The sequence below is a fragment of the Myotis yumanensis genome, unplaced genomic scaffold, assembly GCF_028538775.1.
Source record: "Myotis yumanensis isolate MYYU_CA2020_CCGP unplaced genomic scaffold, mMyoYum1.0.hap1 SCAF_1, whole genome shotgun sequence".
Classification (NCBI taxonomy): domain Eukaryota; kingdom Metazoa; phylum Chordata; class Mammalia; order Chiroptera; family Vespertilionidae; genus Myotis; species Myotis yumanensis.
In genome coordinates this window covers 232,509,490-232,525,925 of record NW_027223752.1, presented here as the reverse complement: position 1 = coordinate 232,525,925, position 16,436 = coordinate 232,509,490, and the positions used below count along the sequence as shown (strand labels likewise).

The 16,436-nt window shown below is 42.7% G+C and overlaps 1 protein-coding gene across 6 annotated transcripts in view; it reads right to left on the bottom strand.

The window, feature by feature from the left end:
- The window catches only part of PROM1 (prominin 1), an 80,635-nt gene that overhangs the window by 50,171 nt on the left and 14,028 nt on the right, over positions 1–16,436 (bottom strand). For all 6 annotated transcript variants that reach the window (XM_070399069.1, XM_070399046.1, XM_070399061.1 and 3 more), the window contains exon 3: positions 635–690. In XM_070399069.1, coding sequence (XP_070255170.1) covers positions 635–690 — 56 coding nt within the window. The remainder of the gene's footprint in view (positions 1–634; positions 691–16,436) is intronic.

The window sequence follows — 16,436 nt, the reverse complement described above, 5'->3', positions numbered from 1 at the left end:
AGACCCCTTGACATCCAGCATCCAGACCACCGGGTCACGGAGAAGATCACGACCTCAGACCAACCCAGAGGCCAAGGACACAGGGTTAGTCTCGAGAACGTGACTCTCCTGTAACAACGCTGACTGTGGCTCTCTCCTTTGGAACACTTCTGGGGTTTGCTAACTGTGTTCAGTCTGCAGACTCTAAGACCCATGAATACATCTTTGTCATTTATTTATAGCAAAACCTCCAGGCTCTTTTTGAGTCTCTTCAACAGCTATTGGTAATTAAGGATTTAGGGAGTCAAAAGCTATACCCGAATTTTGACTACATGGGGGTTGGCACCCCAACCCCCACATTGCTCAAGGAACTTCTCCTCTGTTAGCTAAGGAAGTAGCATACTACTGCCTTTACGGAAATTTTAGTTTTTAAATAACATACAATTTGAAAGGTGAAGGTTTCTTTCAACGCTCCTTTTGTCATTTTTGCTGTAGTTCAAATGAAATTTATAAGGTGCTCCAATATTCCACAAAAGTTCATCAAAAAAGGTTTCTAAATTCAGATTACATAACCAGTTGCTTAAAGATTTACTTTTCAAGTCAGTCAAAATTTTTTCATACTTATTTTAATAACAAGTACATCAATAAAAATTACCTTCCCATAATCCATTGAGAGTTCAAACTTCTTTTGTAGTATTTCTCTTACAATATCTGGGGGGGAGGGGGGGAGAGACAGAACAGTAGCAAGATTAATTTTTCAATAAAAGTATAAAATGTATATTTAGAGAATAAAAGTCTATATATATATATATATATATTCACAAATTATTGTACCTCTCTATATTAGTGTATTCTTAGAATTTTATTCCTATTTCTTAATGCAGGTAAATAATTGAGCTGATGAGGCTCTTAACCATAGCAAAGACTGAAGGGCACATACAGTTGACTTACTACTTTGCCAGTGGCAGAGTAGAGAGCTGCTATTTTTAAGAGTTTTCAGTTTCTCACAATACACCTTAATATTTATCAGCAAACCACAAACACTTTATTAAAAGTCACTGATAAAATGTTACACAGATTCTTCATTATTTGGAACCACAAGTGCAATTTCTTTTCTAATAATTTCACATATATAATATTTTACAAATGAAAGGCTTCTTATCATGAACCTAACCCAAGAGTTCCAAATCACATGAGACATCCTTCCCATCTCATCTCCAAACACTGCATAGGACCCCGGAAATTTCAGTTACGCAAAACTGGACTTTTCCATGCATGTTCAATTTGGGCTAAATTCTCACATAGGTTAAGAGCCACTTCTTCTAATTCACCAATCTAGTAATTATGCACAACTGGCCCTGGATGGTGTTGCTCAGTGGTTAGAGTGCTGGCCTGTACACCGAAGGGTTGCAGGATTGATTCCCGGTCAAGGGCATGTACCTAAGTTGCAGATTCCATCCTTGTCCCCCGCCAATGGGGCAAGTGCAGGAGGCAATCAATTGATGTGTCTCTCTTCTCTTTCTCTCCCTCCTGCTTGTCCCCTCCTTTTCACTCTCTCTGAAAATCAATGGGAAATTACTAATATATTTCACTAAGTCAAACAAATTTGGAAATTTCTGGTTATTTGGATAATTTGACTTAGTTTACCTTTTATCAAAAAAACATGTTTAAGGAGCCAACTCATTGCATGAAACTGTTTAAATCTGATTGAATCAGCCCGGTACGTGTGATCAGCTCTGATAGCTGAGAGATTAATTGAAAAAGAAAAAGCAGGGAAGCATGCCTTAGACCAGCGGTTCTCAACCTGTGGGTCGCGACCCCTTTGGCGTTCGAACAACCCTTTCACAGGGGTCGCCTAAGACCATCCTGCATATCAGATATTTACATTACGATTCCTAACAGTAGCAACATGACAGTTATGAAGTAGCAACAAAAATAATTTTATGGTTGGGTCACAACATGAGGAACTGTATTTAAAGGGCCAGAAGGTTGAGAACCACTGCCTTAGACATTTTATTTTAACTTAAGGCATAACAATCAATACACATCTCCATCATTTGAAGAGAAGCTGGGGTCCTTTTTTGAGAATAGAGGTGAGTTAAAATGGCATCTATGGTAATAGAAAGCTCCTCAGTTATTTAAAGGCCGACTTGGGCCAACCACCCCATCTCCAAGACACAAGCTTAAGGTTGATGAAAATGGTGTCATCGCTGACAGTCACACCACCTACACACAGCATGGGTATTTCAGAGAAAGCACTGGGTGATCATAGAGCCTCCCTCAAGGTACAAGGGGACCTGGCTTATTTGATTCTTCAGTGATAGGAATGGGAAGAGGGCTAGGCTTTTCTCTAACTAAACACTCCTCCCCATCCTAATCTCCAACCATTGGGATCATTGTGTCAGTCAGGGCTCTGTAAAGAAACAGAACCAGTAAGAGACAGAGATGGAGACAAGGATAGAGCTACAGATAAGCTAGAGCTAGAGATACATATAGAAAGCTTTATTTTAAGGAGCTGTGGGGGATGAAATCTTTAGGGCAGGCTGGCCGGCTAGAAACTCAGGCAGGAGTTGATGCTACAGTCTTGAGGCCGAATTTCCCCTTCTGCCGGAAATCTCAGTTTTTTCTCTTAAGACCTTCAGCTGATTGGATGATGCCCACTCAGTATAAAAAGCAATGTCCTTCACTTCAAGTCGACTAATTAGAGGTGTCAGCCACATCTACAAAATACTTCCACAGCAACACCTGGATTAGAGTTTCATTAACTCGGTGGGAACTACAGCCTGGCCAGGTGGACACAGAGATCTCACCAGCGCTCCACCAAGGCTGGCATTGTTCCCCGCAGAACAGGGATGCCCAGTAAGCGAGCTGGAGCAGAGCGCACCTGAGCACCCCCGGTCAGTACCTATGACCCAGCAGACTCACCACCATCAAGGTCCACTCCTGACCACCCAAGCCCCTGCTGAGCAAGGGGCCACATTTGGGGCCCAATTAGTGCAAGAGCGGGACCTCACATAGTCTCTGAGGACAACTGATCTTGAATGGTGGCCCTTAACCACCCCCCAAAACTGACATATGTTATGTGTGCTGAGTTTAAAGGGAGGCAATCAAATGGCTTTTGAAAAGATTTCCAGCGGAAAATGGCAGAACTACACTAACTTGTCACTTGTAAGGTTAGGTGGCTCTTCTCGAAGAACGCATTCAGCAAGCCCGTCTTCCAGCAGCCCAGCTTCGTGAAGGGTATTCTCTGTCCTTTGCCGTTGGGGTGAACACCATCTGCCCACTCCTTGGCTCACATTCTCCTGTGGCTAATGTGGGTGAGGCTGAGCGTGAAGAAGTGATTCTGGGGACCCAATATGATGCGACTACCTTGGGTCCTAGAGTCCACCAAACCCCGGACAGCCTCTTTCCTGTAGGCGTGGCTGGCCAGCCTGTCTGCATCTAGTGCTCCAGGGACATGCACTTTTCACCTGCACCTCACACAGCCACCGTCCTGCACTCTCTGTTTCACGGAGCCCTTCATCCTGCAGTTCAAATTCTCTGTCAACATGACTGAACTCTTTGGTTTGGTTTTTAATAAAGAAATTGAGGCTTCAGACCTTTAGAAGCCATGCCGAGTTTGTTAGAACTGTCAAAAGTATCCCCATGCCTCCAAGTGTCTGATCAAGTATTCCTTTATTTAAGATGCAACCAGGCACCTTGGCATGCTTTATTCCTCCGTGACAGCTGTCAACACGTGGCTGTGTGAGCCTCCTCCCTAGAGGACTGATGCATTGGTGTACATGGGCTTGTCCCAGAATTAACCGTGGCACTGACTCTCTCTCTTGAAGAAAAATGCTCGGAAAAAAACGCTGCTAGGGAAGCTATTCTTGTGAAAATATCTGGGACCAGTCTGGTCCTTATAGCTTTCTCCAGACACATGTCCACACCAATCCACCAATCGTGAACTGGGATTTCATTTTATCTTTACAGCAGGTAACCAAACCTGTTGCTGGCGAAGTTGCCCTTAAATCACCTCAAATTCTTTCAATGGGAGCAGGTACCCCCTCAGTCGCACAGGTAAGGGAGACTTCTGGGGTCTCCTAGGGCTTGGAATCCTTGACACTGAGTGCCCCATAAAGGCTCAGGGCCCAAGAGCCTCCCTAGGGCTGGGAAGGGGCCCAGGACCTGGGACAGGCAGGGCAGCCTTGCCACCAGTGACGAATCCAGGGAGGGGGCAGAAAACACAGCCAAACCATCCATGGATTCCCGTGGTATTTGGTTTCCTCCCCTAAGACATTCCTGGAAAGTGTAATTGTTTCTGTGGAAAATTCGCTTGGAGGACCTCTGTAAGGAATGTGGCCTGAATCACATTATTTCTTGGTCTGTCCTGGGTCCAAGTGACCTCACACACACTCCTATGAGAATGGGGATCGGCTGAATCCTATTCTCAGCTGCTGACGGTCACCACCCGCAACAGGGAACAGAAAGTGGGATAGGAACAGAGTGAAGGGAACCTCTTTTTTTGGGTATACTTTGAGCTTACTTTTAATTTTTAAAAGAATAAAGTTTTGTAAACAAGTAACTTTTATTGACATACTTCTCTATGCTCCCCTACCCACCCCTCCAAAAAAAAAAAAAAAAAGAACAAAGAGAAGACATAGTTCTAACACTATCAAGTTACAAATTCCACTGCCTATAAGTGTTCATCAGGTTTTATATCTTGTGTACGATATGTGACCTGGAGCCATTTTTACACTATTTCAGTTTTTAGTATTTGTCATTTAAAAAGGAAAAAAAAAAACTGGGGGGAAAAAGGAAACTAAATCAGCAAAAATTTAGATGCTACCCAATAAGTAATCATCAGAAAAGAAATAATGAAGAATTCAATATCTGGAAGAAACTCAGTTTTTCCCCAAGAAGTGTTTGGTTCAGACAAAATATACTCTAGTGTTTTGTTAAGGCCCCAGAACCAGCTTCCGGTGACCCTGTGTCCATCCCTCCCACTTGGCCAGCTGAGCTCTGTGCTCTCCCAGTCTCTCCTGTTTGTCTCCAAACCACTTTCTGCTGGTTGTACTTGCTGCAATTATACAATTTACATAAAGATCATGAAAACAGATAAAACATGACTACCCAAAGCAAAAGTTGTTGTTTATTAAATTCCACATTGAATGTTTTTAAAACTCAGTAAAGAGGCATTGTTTTAAAAATTAAAAAAGAGTTGCTGGATTCGCCCAGCTTGCCTGGCTCAGTGGTTGCGCTTCAACCTCTGAACCAGAGATTACGGTTCGATTCCTGGTCGGGGCACATGCCTGGGTTGCGGGCTTGATCCCCAATGTGGGGTGTACAGGAGGCAGCCGATCAGTGATTGTCTCTCATCATTGATGTTTCTATCTCTCTCTCTCTCTCCCTCTCCCTTCCTCTCTGAAATCATTTAAATAAATAAAAAAGTTGTTGGATTCAACTCTTTGTTGGGGAGGAGGGATCGAAGGACAAGTCAAAAAGCTCAGAGAGAAAACAAGGAAAAACTAGGGGGAAAATATCAGCCTGAGTTCACAGCACAAAGCCCTGTTACATGAATAAAACCCAAACTGGAAACCATGAAAGTTGTGTTGCTGGGGAAATCCTATCCGGAGACTCACACTAACCAACACTGAGAATATCCAGGGGGCAATTAAGAGGTAAGATTCTGCAAAACAACGTTCCTCCCACCAGCAAGGAGAACTATCCAGATAACAAGTGACAGTGTCGCTTTTCCTGGGCCACCCAAGAGCTGAGGCTGTGAAGCAACTAATTCCAAAGAGTGCCAAGCAGGAAAGAAGAAATCACCAAAAATGTTCACAAGCTCTTAAAGGCCAACTGTGGGCTGACATGTCCATGTGGAAGGTTCTGGAAGGCCCAGAAACAATGAGTTTACATTTGCTGGCAAGCCTCCACTGGGTACTCATAAGAGACACTGGGGCAGGGCAGACACCTGGAGAAAGTCCCTGCATGGTAAGGATATGAAGGGGTGATGGGCTGCAGCTGAGAGAAGGCATGAAGCCCCCCGACTAGATAATTCTTGCGGGTGGGAGGAACGTTGTTTTGCAGAATCTTACCTCCTACTTCCCCCCTGGACATTCTCAGATGAAGCAAAAGCCCTAAAGCCCTAAAGCCACTGGGAGAGAAGCAGTGGATCCTCTGTGCCCCATAGACAAGGCAAAACCCTATGCTTCTAAGGTGCGCGTACATGCAAAAGCCATCTGTGGGGAAGAGGTTGGAAACGCTCCTGCCTGTAGGACACAGGGAAAGACTCACGGCTGCTGGGGAAGCAAAACCCCCCTGCGTCTGGGGAGGGAAAGCAGTGGTAGGCATGCCACCATTGTGATCAGGGCAGAAAACTCTCTCCTCCCCAAGACAACACAGATTCCAGGCAAGCGTTTGGCCTCATGCGTTCCTCCTTTGGTGACCTTAATACCACCTACCGATCAAATTGGTATACCTGGCTATTTCCCTTCACAGGACTATTAACATTCCCATTCCTCATCCTCGTTTTTGGCCCATATATTCTGTGTCATTTTTCATCTTTGCCTCAGGACCACTTTTGAGTCTTCACCAACCAGTCTCTTGGGGAAATCATGCTCCTGTAACCCCTTGCCCCAAACATGAGGAATCTATACAGTGTTCCGGCCAACTAAAATCAAAGTCCATTCCCCCATGATCTCGACGACCCCCTCAGCAGGAAGTAACTATGACCTCCGTCCCTATTCCATAAAATAAAAATACTGGAATGTTAGGTTTGACCAAATAATTGAGTCAATACCCCTCCCCTGGGAGCTGACCTCTAGGCCACTTCACAACCGACATTCCCTTTCGCTTAGACCACATTTCACCTGCTAAGACCATTATCTTTCCTCTCTGGACCCTCCCAGAGAGTTCCCCACTGGGAAACCCCCGCCTAGAATCCTTTAAAACCTCTGACTCTCCATCCCTGGGTGATGGCACCATTTTGGGACTCAGCCCATCTTGTCTCCAGATGACCTAACAAATTTGTAATCCCTTACCACCTTTGGCCTCCTGCATTTCTCCTTTGGTGATCCTAACACCACCTCCCAAAGCCCCCACTTTATCCTCCTAAGTTAAAACTTGAGGTCCTCAGCTGACTTCCCTCTTTGCTAAACCCTTACAAGTTATCATTCACACGTGACATTTAATGATCTCTGGCTTACTCATTGCCTGGACTCTTTATTCTGTGTAAACACATTTTGTTTCCTCGCCTAGAGACTGTCCATTCCTTAAGGCAGAAAATGTTCTGTCTCCCACATAAAACGCATAATCTCTAATCCAGTGCTATGGATCTGTGGCAAGTGTGAGTAGAAATTGCATGTCCTAAACAAGACAGTTAAATAAGATCCCAGAAGATACCATAAGGCCAGAGTATTTTCCTTGGGGGAAAAAATCTAGAAATTCAAACATGGTAGTGTTCTTAAGAAATTTCATTTTTGGCCCTGGCCAGGTAGCTCAGTTGGCTATAGTGTCATCCTAATACACCAAGTTTTGGGGTTCAATCCTGGTCAGGGCACATACAAGAATCAACTAAGAAATGTATAGACAAGTGGAACAACAAATCAATCCTTTTCTCTCTCAAAATCAATCAATAATTTTTTTAAAAGATTAAAAATAAAAAAGAAGCCTCATCTTTCTTGTTTTAAAAAATTATGTACCTCAGCTTCTTTATTAAGCCCCAAAGGGGGTGGAGTTGAGAAATCAGACCTCTTGTAAATGAAAAAAGAATCCAAAATCACCATTATTGTTGAATTTGAAAACCCTAGCCTTTCCAGTGGTACATTAAACATCAGACAAAATCTGATTTTCTTATAGCTCTAAGTCCTCAATTCAGTCTGATTTTAAAGTTGGCAACCTTTTATTTTTTTGTCTCATTTATCATCATTTAAAAAATAATTAAACCCTCAAGCATAGTCAGTCTTAAATAATCTACATACATAGACCAGTGGTAAGTATCTTCTGTTTTTCTTATAGGCCATGTCTTTATGTTTAGATTCTATCTGAGAACATAATGTGATTTTAACTAAATAAAAAACACCAAAAATAACTTGGCCTTGGGAAAAAAATCTAAAAAGCAGTAGAGCAAAATGTAAACATAGGTTACCTTTGGGTGGAGAACACACCCTTTTTTACTTGTTTCTGTGCACTTTGCATTAACACATACTACTTAATTTTTTGAGGAAACTCCATACTGTTTTCCATAATGGTTGTATTCCCACCAGCAGTGTACTAGGGTTCCCTTTTCTCCACATCCTTGCTAGCATTTGTCATTTGTTGAAGAATCATATCTTTTGATTAATAACTCTACCCAGGGAAAAGAATTCTAAATGCATTACTAGCCCTACAGAGAAACTGGAAATAAAAATAGGGAGCAATGAGTTAGTTTCCATGTGATTCCATCCATTCCCGTGGTGAACTATGAGGTCACTGGCTGGTGGAGGAGGGTTCAGGGTAGAAGTTTGAGAAGAGAAAGAATGCAAGTAAGAAATTGAAACAACCTGGCCAGTGTTGCTCAGTGATTGAGCATTGACCTATGAACCAGGAGGTCACAGTTTCATTCCCAGTCTGGACAGATGCCCGGGTTGCAGGCTCAATCCCCAGTAGGGGATGTGCAGGAGGCAGCCAATCAGTGATTCTCTCTTCATCATTGATGTTTCTATCTCCCTCTCCCTTCCTCTCTGAAATCAATAAAAAAAAAATTTTTTAAAGAATGAAATATTTTTTTAAAAAAGAAGTGGAAACGGAGATTGATTGAGAAACAGGTCAGAACTGTCAGGAGCGTGAGCGTCCTGGATCTGTGGATACACGTCTAAAGCAAGTCCGTGGGCACACAGCAATCTTTTCTAGGCGCGTTCAGTTGCTCCGAGATAGAAATGAGAAAATGGGGCAAGGAGGTTTGGGATTTTGCCAGAAGAAAATCAGTGAGAAAGGAGGGCAAGGCGATGTTTATAACAGAGACTGTGGGTGCTGACAGAGTGAAGATGAGGGGGTGCTGTGAGTGAGATCGGGGACACTGAGTTGGAAAAGAACAGGCTAGGAGGCTGTTCCATCTGAAGAGGAAACCTATGCAGAGACTCGGAGATACGAAGGAGCCAGTCGCCCACTGAGAGGATGCAGACCATAAAGAAGGAAGGCACAGCACGTGCAAAGGCACCAGGGTCAGGAAGGAGCATCGAGAGATTCTAGGAGCTAAAAGGCCTTGTGACTACAGCGCAGTGAGCACATGGAGTGCACCCAAGAGTATCCACCAATGTACACAACAATAGTGAGTGAGCATTGCACTGTCCCAGGCTCTGGAGACATGGTATTGAGGAGGACAAGAAAGTACAGCCCCACCTTTCAAGATGTTTAAAGTCCAATAAGCAAGACAAATATTTACTATAATGCCACAAGATGTGCTACAAAGAAAAAATGAAGTAAGGTAAGGGAGTGGGGACAGGGGTCCTGAATTAGACAGTGTGGCCAGAGACGCTCTCTCTGAGATGACACTTGAGCAAAGGAGTCAAATGACATGAAAAGCCATGCAGAAGGGTCCATACTAAGGGTCTGAGGCAGGACATCATGTGACATGTTCCAGGAAGAGCAGGGAGGCCAGCTGGTGTCACTATTATGGTCGTTAGGAAACTACTATGTATACCCCTCCGCATCGTCTGTGAAAGTTAAGGGGCCACTGCAATGGTCCAGGTGATGGGCAGCCTCAGCGAGGACAGTACTGACCGAGAGAAGTGGGCAGATTTGATAGACACCTCCCGGTAGGACATCTGGATTTACCTGCGAGCAAAGTGGTCTTTAAGAAGACTGGTCTGCTCCCTGTCATTGCAATGCAATACTGGGAGACACTCATTTCTGAAGTTGCTATTAACTTCAATTTCAGAGTAGATGTTCCTTTCCACTCGGCTTTATTTCTATCACACCAGTTATATGTGCAATGGCTCTTTACAGAAATGCAATTCCCTGCAACGCAGGCATCTCAGGCATCCATTCATTTTGCACCACCCTAGACTTGGCTGCATTAAGCACAGCACGCCACAATCGATCTCCTTCTTGGAAGCCTGCTGTCCAAATCTCATTAGGCTGAGTTTCTGGGTCAGCCAGTTGCCAAGAGGGTATTAAAACACATACAACCTCCTCCTCCCCGGGATTGAAGGCGATTTACTTCTGATCAGGTTCGGAGAGAGCCTTCGTCTCAATTAATAAACATGTCCTATTGAATCAGTGATGCCATCCATTTAAAATATTTTAAAATGATAATCCGAGAACTTACTGATTCCCACAGGAGGCCACAGATGGTAAAGAAATGCCACACACCAGTAAACAATTGTTTCACCACCTTTTGGCTCGAGTGTTGACTAAGAGGCTTGTTCCCCACAGAGTTACTAAACAGAAGCCTGTGTCTGCAGCTGCTCTCTGTAAACCAGTCTCCCCTCCTGTCCTTGCAAGGCTACGGAGACTTCTTTCCCCTGGACTGCTGCCCTGGGAGTCCTCTCCCGCCCCCTCCTCTCATTCTAAATTCGTTCTTTTTGTAATCCCACCCAATACAAATTTGGCTTTTAGGATGTTTATATGTTTTAATGTATTTTTATTGATTTCAGAGAGGAAGGGAGAGGGAGAGAGAGATAGAAACATCAGTGATGAGAGAGAATCATCAGCTGCCTCCTGCACACTCCACAGTGGGGATCGAGCCCGTAACCCGGGCATGTGCCCTGGCCGGGTTGGAACCGTGACCTCCTGGTTCATAGGTCAATGCTCAACCACTGAGACACGCCAGCCGGGCTTAAATTTTATTCCTATTCTACCTACGCTAACAGGGATGTGTATAAAATTAAGATAACATGGATAAGAAGAAAGAAAAAAGAGAAGCAAGCCCACGGACAGAAGATGGAACTCTTGTGCTCCATGCAGGGACTACCTGGCCCTTGGCTCCATCCCCACAGTGTTGGCTTTTGCAGCAAAAGAACACAGGAAGCAAGGGGCCATTCTGTGCCCACTGCTTAGAGGGGAAGCCAGTGTTCTAAAATTTTCCAGAAGCCATTTAGAATTAACTGCTCAGGCCGATGGCCCAGGAAAAATGTTAAGACTAGAAACAAGGGTTTTTCCACGTGCTCTCACCGAAAGGAAACTCAGACATAATCAACAACTGTTTCAACAACATTCTAAAACAGTAGCTGAGGGAACATTGTGCAATTCCAGAAAGCAAGGGGGAGGGTTGGGGAGGAGGGCTCCTTGGGAATCACCCCAGGTGTGCTGCTCCCAGCTCAGGAGAGAGCCAGAGGATGCATGCTGACCAAGGACCACACAGCTGGAGACTGGGAAGTGTTAAACAAACGAACTATAACAGCTCACGCTTAATCTTTGTCATTCGATCCTTTCCAAAAGGTAACATTTACTCAGTTGACAGTAGTCCAACTGGGTAAAACAAAATAGAAAGTATAAGCTATTAGAAAACACCACATTTCAAAATCTACGGGATACAGCCAAACTGTTCTCAGAAGAAATTTTATGCACTTAAATGCATTTATTAGGAAATGAAGATAAAAATGGGTACTGGAAATATTGGGGGGAACACTTCGTAAAGTATATGATTGTCTAATTATACTGTATACTTGACCAATACAAAATAAAATAAAAAATAGAAATCGCCTGGTATTTCTGAGATAAATACTATCTGTCACCAAAAATTCTGTCTTACTACATTCTGGGACTTAAATTCACAAAAGCCCTGGGAAGAGAAGTCCACCAATAAATTATAAGCCAAACTCTTATGATAAAAAATTGAGGGAGATGTAATCAAATGTTTAACTCTAAAAGTTACAAAAGAAAATGAAATAGACTTTCAGGTTAGAAGGGAAGAATTACTAAAGATAGATTGAACAAAATGAACATAAGTTTTCGTTTAAAAGCACGTTAGGAGCCGGTAAAGGCCAGCCCTTAATTCTGGAACTCATTCCTGTTCCCGTGGGGAAAACTTATTTATAAAACAAGCAGTACAATGTCTGAAAAGGCACCTTGGAAATGGTCTAAGAGTCACTGAGCAACACCTGGACTAAACCTTTCTATCAAAAGCTTCCAATCTTTCCACTTGATTCCCTTCCTGGACTCCTAGGAAGTAGAAGAATTTACAAAGCATGTCCCACGAGGTGCACTGTCCAGTCCCACTACAAGGCGTTGTGCAATAGCCCAGTGTAAGGAGTATACATGACAGGAGAATGATGCTGAAATCAGACAGGTCTGAATTCAAATCCCTGCCTCTGCCCATACACAGGCTGTGTGGCCCTGGCTAAGGGAGCTCGCCTCTCTGAGCCTCCATTTCCATGTAGATAATACAGAGATGATGCCCACCTCACAAAACACTGGGCAACATTCAGTGAGATATCTGTGCATTGCTATTGTAGGACTAAAATGGTTCAGTCCCTATGGAGTGCAACGAGGCAATAGCTGTTAAAAGTGCAAATTCACAAAATTATAAACTGACCTGGCAATGCTATTTTTACGAATTTATCCTACATACAGACTTGCAAATGTGTGACATTACTGAAGTTCCTTATAATGGTGCTTGTGACAGAAAAATGGTGAACACTAGTTAACAAGTAATGAACTACTATGCAGCAACAAAAAAATAAAAGCTCGAGGAAGTTCTTTATGTACTAATATAAAATAAGGACCAATGTGTATGTTTAAAAAGAAAGTCACGTGTCAAATAAAATAGACAACATATTGTCATTTGTGGAGAAAAGACCACATACACATATTTGCTTGTAGAAAATATGTCTGAAGAGACACAGACCCACGAATGCACACAGGAAATCTAAAAACCGTGGTTGGGTGTCTGAGCGTCAGAAAGGGAACAGAGTGTCACACTGCATACCATTCTGTACTTTTAAGTTCTGAGTGATGCAAGTATGGCACCTCCTCAAGGAATAAGTGTTTTAAATTTGGTGAGCTACTTTAACAAATCAAAGTGGAAAATACCAATAATTCAACTGAAAAATAAGCAAAGACAAGAACAGGAAGTTTCTTTGAAAAAAAAAAGAAAGAAATTCAAATGGAAGAAGGGTGTGACTCACTTGTGATTAAAGACACACAAATTAAAACATGACATTTTTTTTTCCTGTGGCATGTCAACACTAAGATTCTTAATCACCAGCATTGGAAAAAAGTGTGGGAAAACAAGTATTTTCATATTTTAATACTGGGACTGCAAATTGGTGCACAAATCAGACAGCAATTTTGTAAATCAATCAAAACTCTGCAGGCACACACCACTTGCCACAGTAATTCCTTTTCTAGGGTCCCTCCTATTGGTTGAACTTGCCCAACTATGCAAAGCTATGCATTCAAGAGTGGTCATTGTAATAATGTTTGAAAAAAAAAAAAACCACAAAAAAAACTGGAACCCAAATGCCCACCAATATACCAGTGAAGTGCATTGTCTTATCCAGGGGTCCTCAAACTTTTTAAACAGGGGGCCAGTTCACTGTCCCTCAGACCGTTGGAGGGCCGGACTATAGTTTAAAAAAAAAACTATGAACAAATTCCTATGCACACTGCACCTATCTTATTTTGAAGTAAAAAAACAAAACAGGAACAAATACAATATTTGTATTTGCATGTGGCCCGCGGGCCGTAGTTTGAGGACCCCTGGATCAATGGAGCAATGCTTAGCAGTAACCAAGATGAGGGAAAAGAACTAAAATGCCATTGCTAGGGAATGGGATAAACACAATGGGGCTTACTCAGACAAAGGAACATCATAGCGCAGTTAAAATGAATGGGTTAGAAACCCTGGGTTTCAACATGGGTAGAAACCAAAAACATAACAGTGAGTTAAAAAACAAAACAAAACAAAAACAGACACAAAACAGTGCTCTCTCTTTATATAGTGAGTACATGAAAACGTGCATGAGAGAACCCGAGCTTCTGTGGATCAGGGAAGGAGGGATGGAGGGAAGACAGGAGAGAAACCGGAGCAGGAACGTGGGAATGGGGATTCCAATTTCGTCACTAAGGTTTTCTTTCTTTTATTTAAAGCAACTCACTACATGTTCATTCTGGGAGAATTAAATACACTATGGGTGGTTTATGTATTTTTTTTCTCTGTACTTCTCTGCATTTTGTGAAACTAAAGAGAAATAAAATGGATGTCAAGAATAATCTATCAGATATGTTAGGTTTTAAAAGCAAGGGGCAGAAGAGCATGTCAAATAATTTCTTTTGGGGGGAAGTGTGTATGTGTGTGCGTGCGTACGTGCGTGCGTGTGTGTACGAGTGTGTGTATAAAACATTTGTGGATGTTCCTTCCCCAGAACCTAGAACAGAGCCTGGCACTTGGAAAGCACACGCTAAACATCCACTGAATGAATGAGCGAACAAATGGCTACATGAAAGCCTTGTTAGCAATCACTACCTTTCAATGTTTCAATGTGATTTGCCTTTTATGTACATGTATTGCTTTCATATTTTGAAAAATTTAAAAACATAGTTATCTTTATAACTAGTGAGATGATTTGAATTTAACTCAATACTTAGTCCTTCTCAGTTGAGGCGTCCCCAGGAGCCCTGGTCCCCCTTCCTGTGAGCCCACCAGACGGTCCTCACCTCACAGCTGCTCCTGCCCCTGAGCTCCTCACAGATACTTAATTACTGTGGAGTCCAGGAATCTTGTTGGCTAAAATATTATAAGCTTGAATTTTTCCATGAAAGTAAAAAAAAAATCAACAATCTTGGAAATAAAGTCTCAAGTCTTGGAAACATAAATAGCTATCACAAAATCCATACACTTTTAATTCTACGGGAGAAATGGAGCCGCCCACGGCAACTCCCCAGATGTAAAGTGAAGGGTGTAACACGAAGCATTGGGATTTGAAGAAAGCAGAGATGCTCTGACAGCTGACAATAGGGAAATTAAAAGTAATTGCAAACCTGACAGCGAGGGAAGTTTTAGAAGAAAATGTAAAAGCAGAGCAACACCCTCTGGAAAGGCTCATGGCCCTGAGGGTGTTACTATTTTGGTAGCTCAGTGGTAGCATCGTGACACCAGTATTTCAGGAAAGTACACACAGCGAATACTCAACCTTTGTTGAAAGAATAGAGGGAGAAATTTGGTGGAGTGGGACAGTTAATCTCTATAAAAATGCAAAAATACTACAACTAAAGCCAGCAACTACGAAGGATCTCAGATGTGCCAGGCACGGCTGGCACCATTACGTTTATAAGCTGAGACTGCAAACTATTGCAAGGCAGTGTGAAGCATGCAGAAGTAAACTATATAAATGAAACTGAAATGGTACAGACAAAACAATGAGATGAGGGACCAGGCTTCCAAAGTATGTGTCACATGAGCAAAGTTTTCAGAAATAACAGTTTGCCAGGAGGAACGTGAAGGACAAGAGGCAACAGAACAAGGAGTCTCATCTTGAGCAAACTTAGGTCCTCACATCAGGCAGGGACTGCAGTGAACAAAAACCAGGAATTGTCCATGCAAACCCCTGAAATCGCTAGTGTCCAGCAAACAGTGGCACTTTTCTTTTGAGTGTTGATGAAGGTGAAGGCTACATGATACAATTGTAGAAAGGTGGAAAAAAATCATTTGTATTATTTCTTTCTCGTTTCTTTTATTCTTCAGCATACGCAGTTGAATCCATCAGTTCAATCAATGGATGACATGACTCCGGTATATAAATGTACAGCAGATACTCTACTTTCCAGCTGATCAGGTTACCTGGCCATCAGTTCCTTCCCTACAAGACATGGCTGCACACAGTCCCTAATGGGATGTGCCCTTGGCCGTCTATATGTGTTTTCTGTTCATTGTACACTTAATGGATGGATTCGCTTGCTAGATCTGCCCTAACTGAGTACCACAAATGGAGAGGCTTAACCAACAGAAATTTGTTGTCTCATAATTCTGGGGGCACGAAGGCCAAGATCGACATGTTGACAGAGCCATGCTCCTGCTGAAGGCCCCAGGGAGGGAACAGTTCTGGGTCTCTCCTAGCTTCTCTTAGTTCCTTGGCTTGTGGCAGCATAACTCCACTATTGTCATGGCATTCTGTGGGTGCTGTCTCCAAATTCCCTCTTTTAAGAGGACACTAGTCATATCAGATTAGGGGCCCACCCTACGCCAGTATGACCTCATCCTAACTAATTAACTTTGCAACAATTCTATCTCCAAATATGGTCGCGTTCAAAGGTACTGGGGGTTAGGATTTCAATATGAGAATTTCAGGGATGGGAAGAGGAACAATTCAACCCATAACTCTGGGTTTGCTCCCAGGCTTCTTCCTGCCTCTTTATGTATAATAAGTAATTAAATCTTACATAAACTGAAGAAATAAGAACATAAAAAGAATGAGCATTAAAAACGACGTCAAATGGTCTATTAAGACTTAATAAAAGCCAGTCAATTGGATGAAATTACATGTGGGTAAACTGTA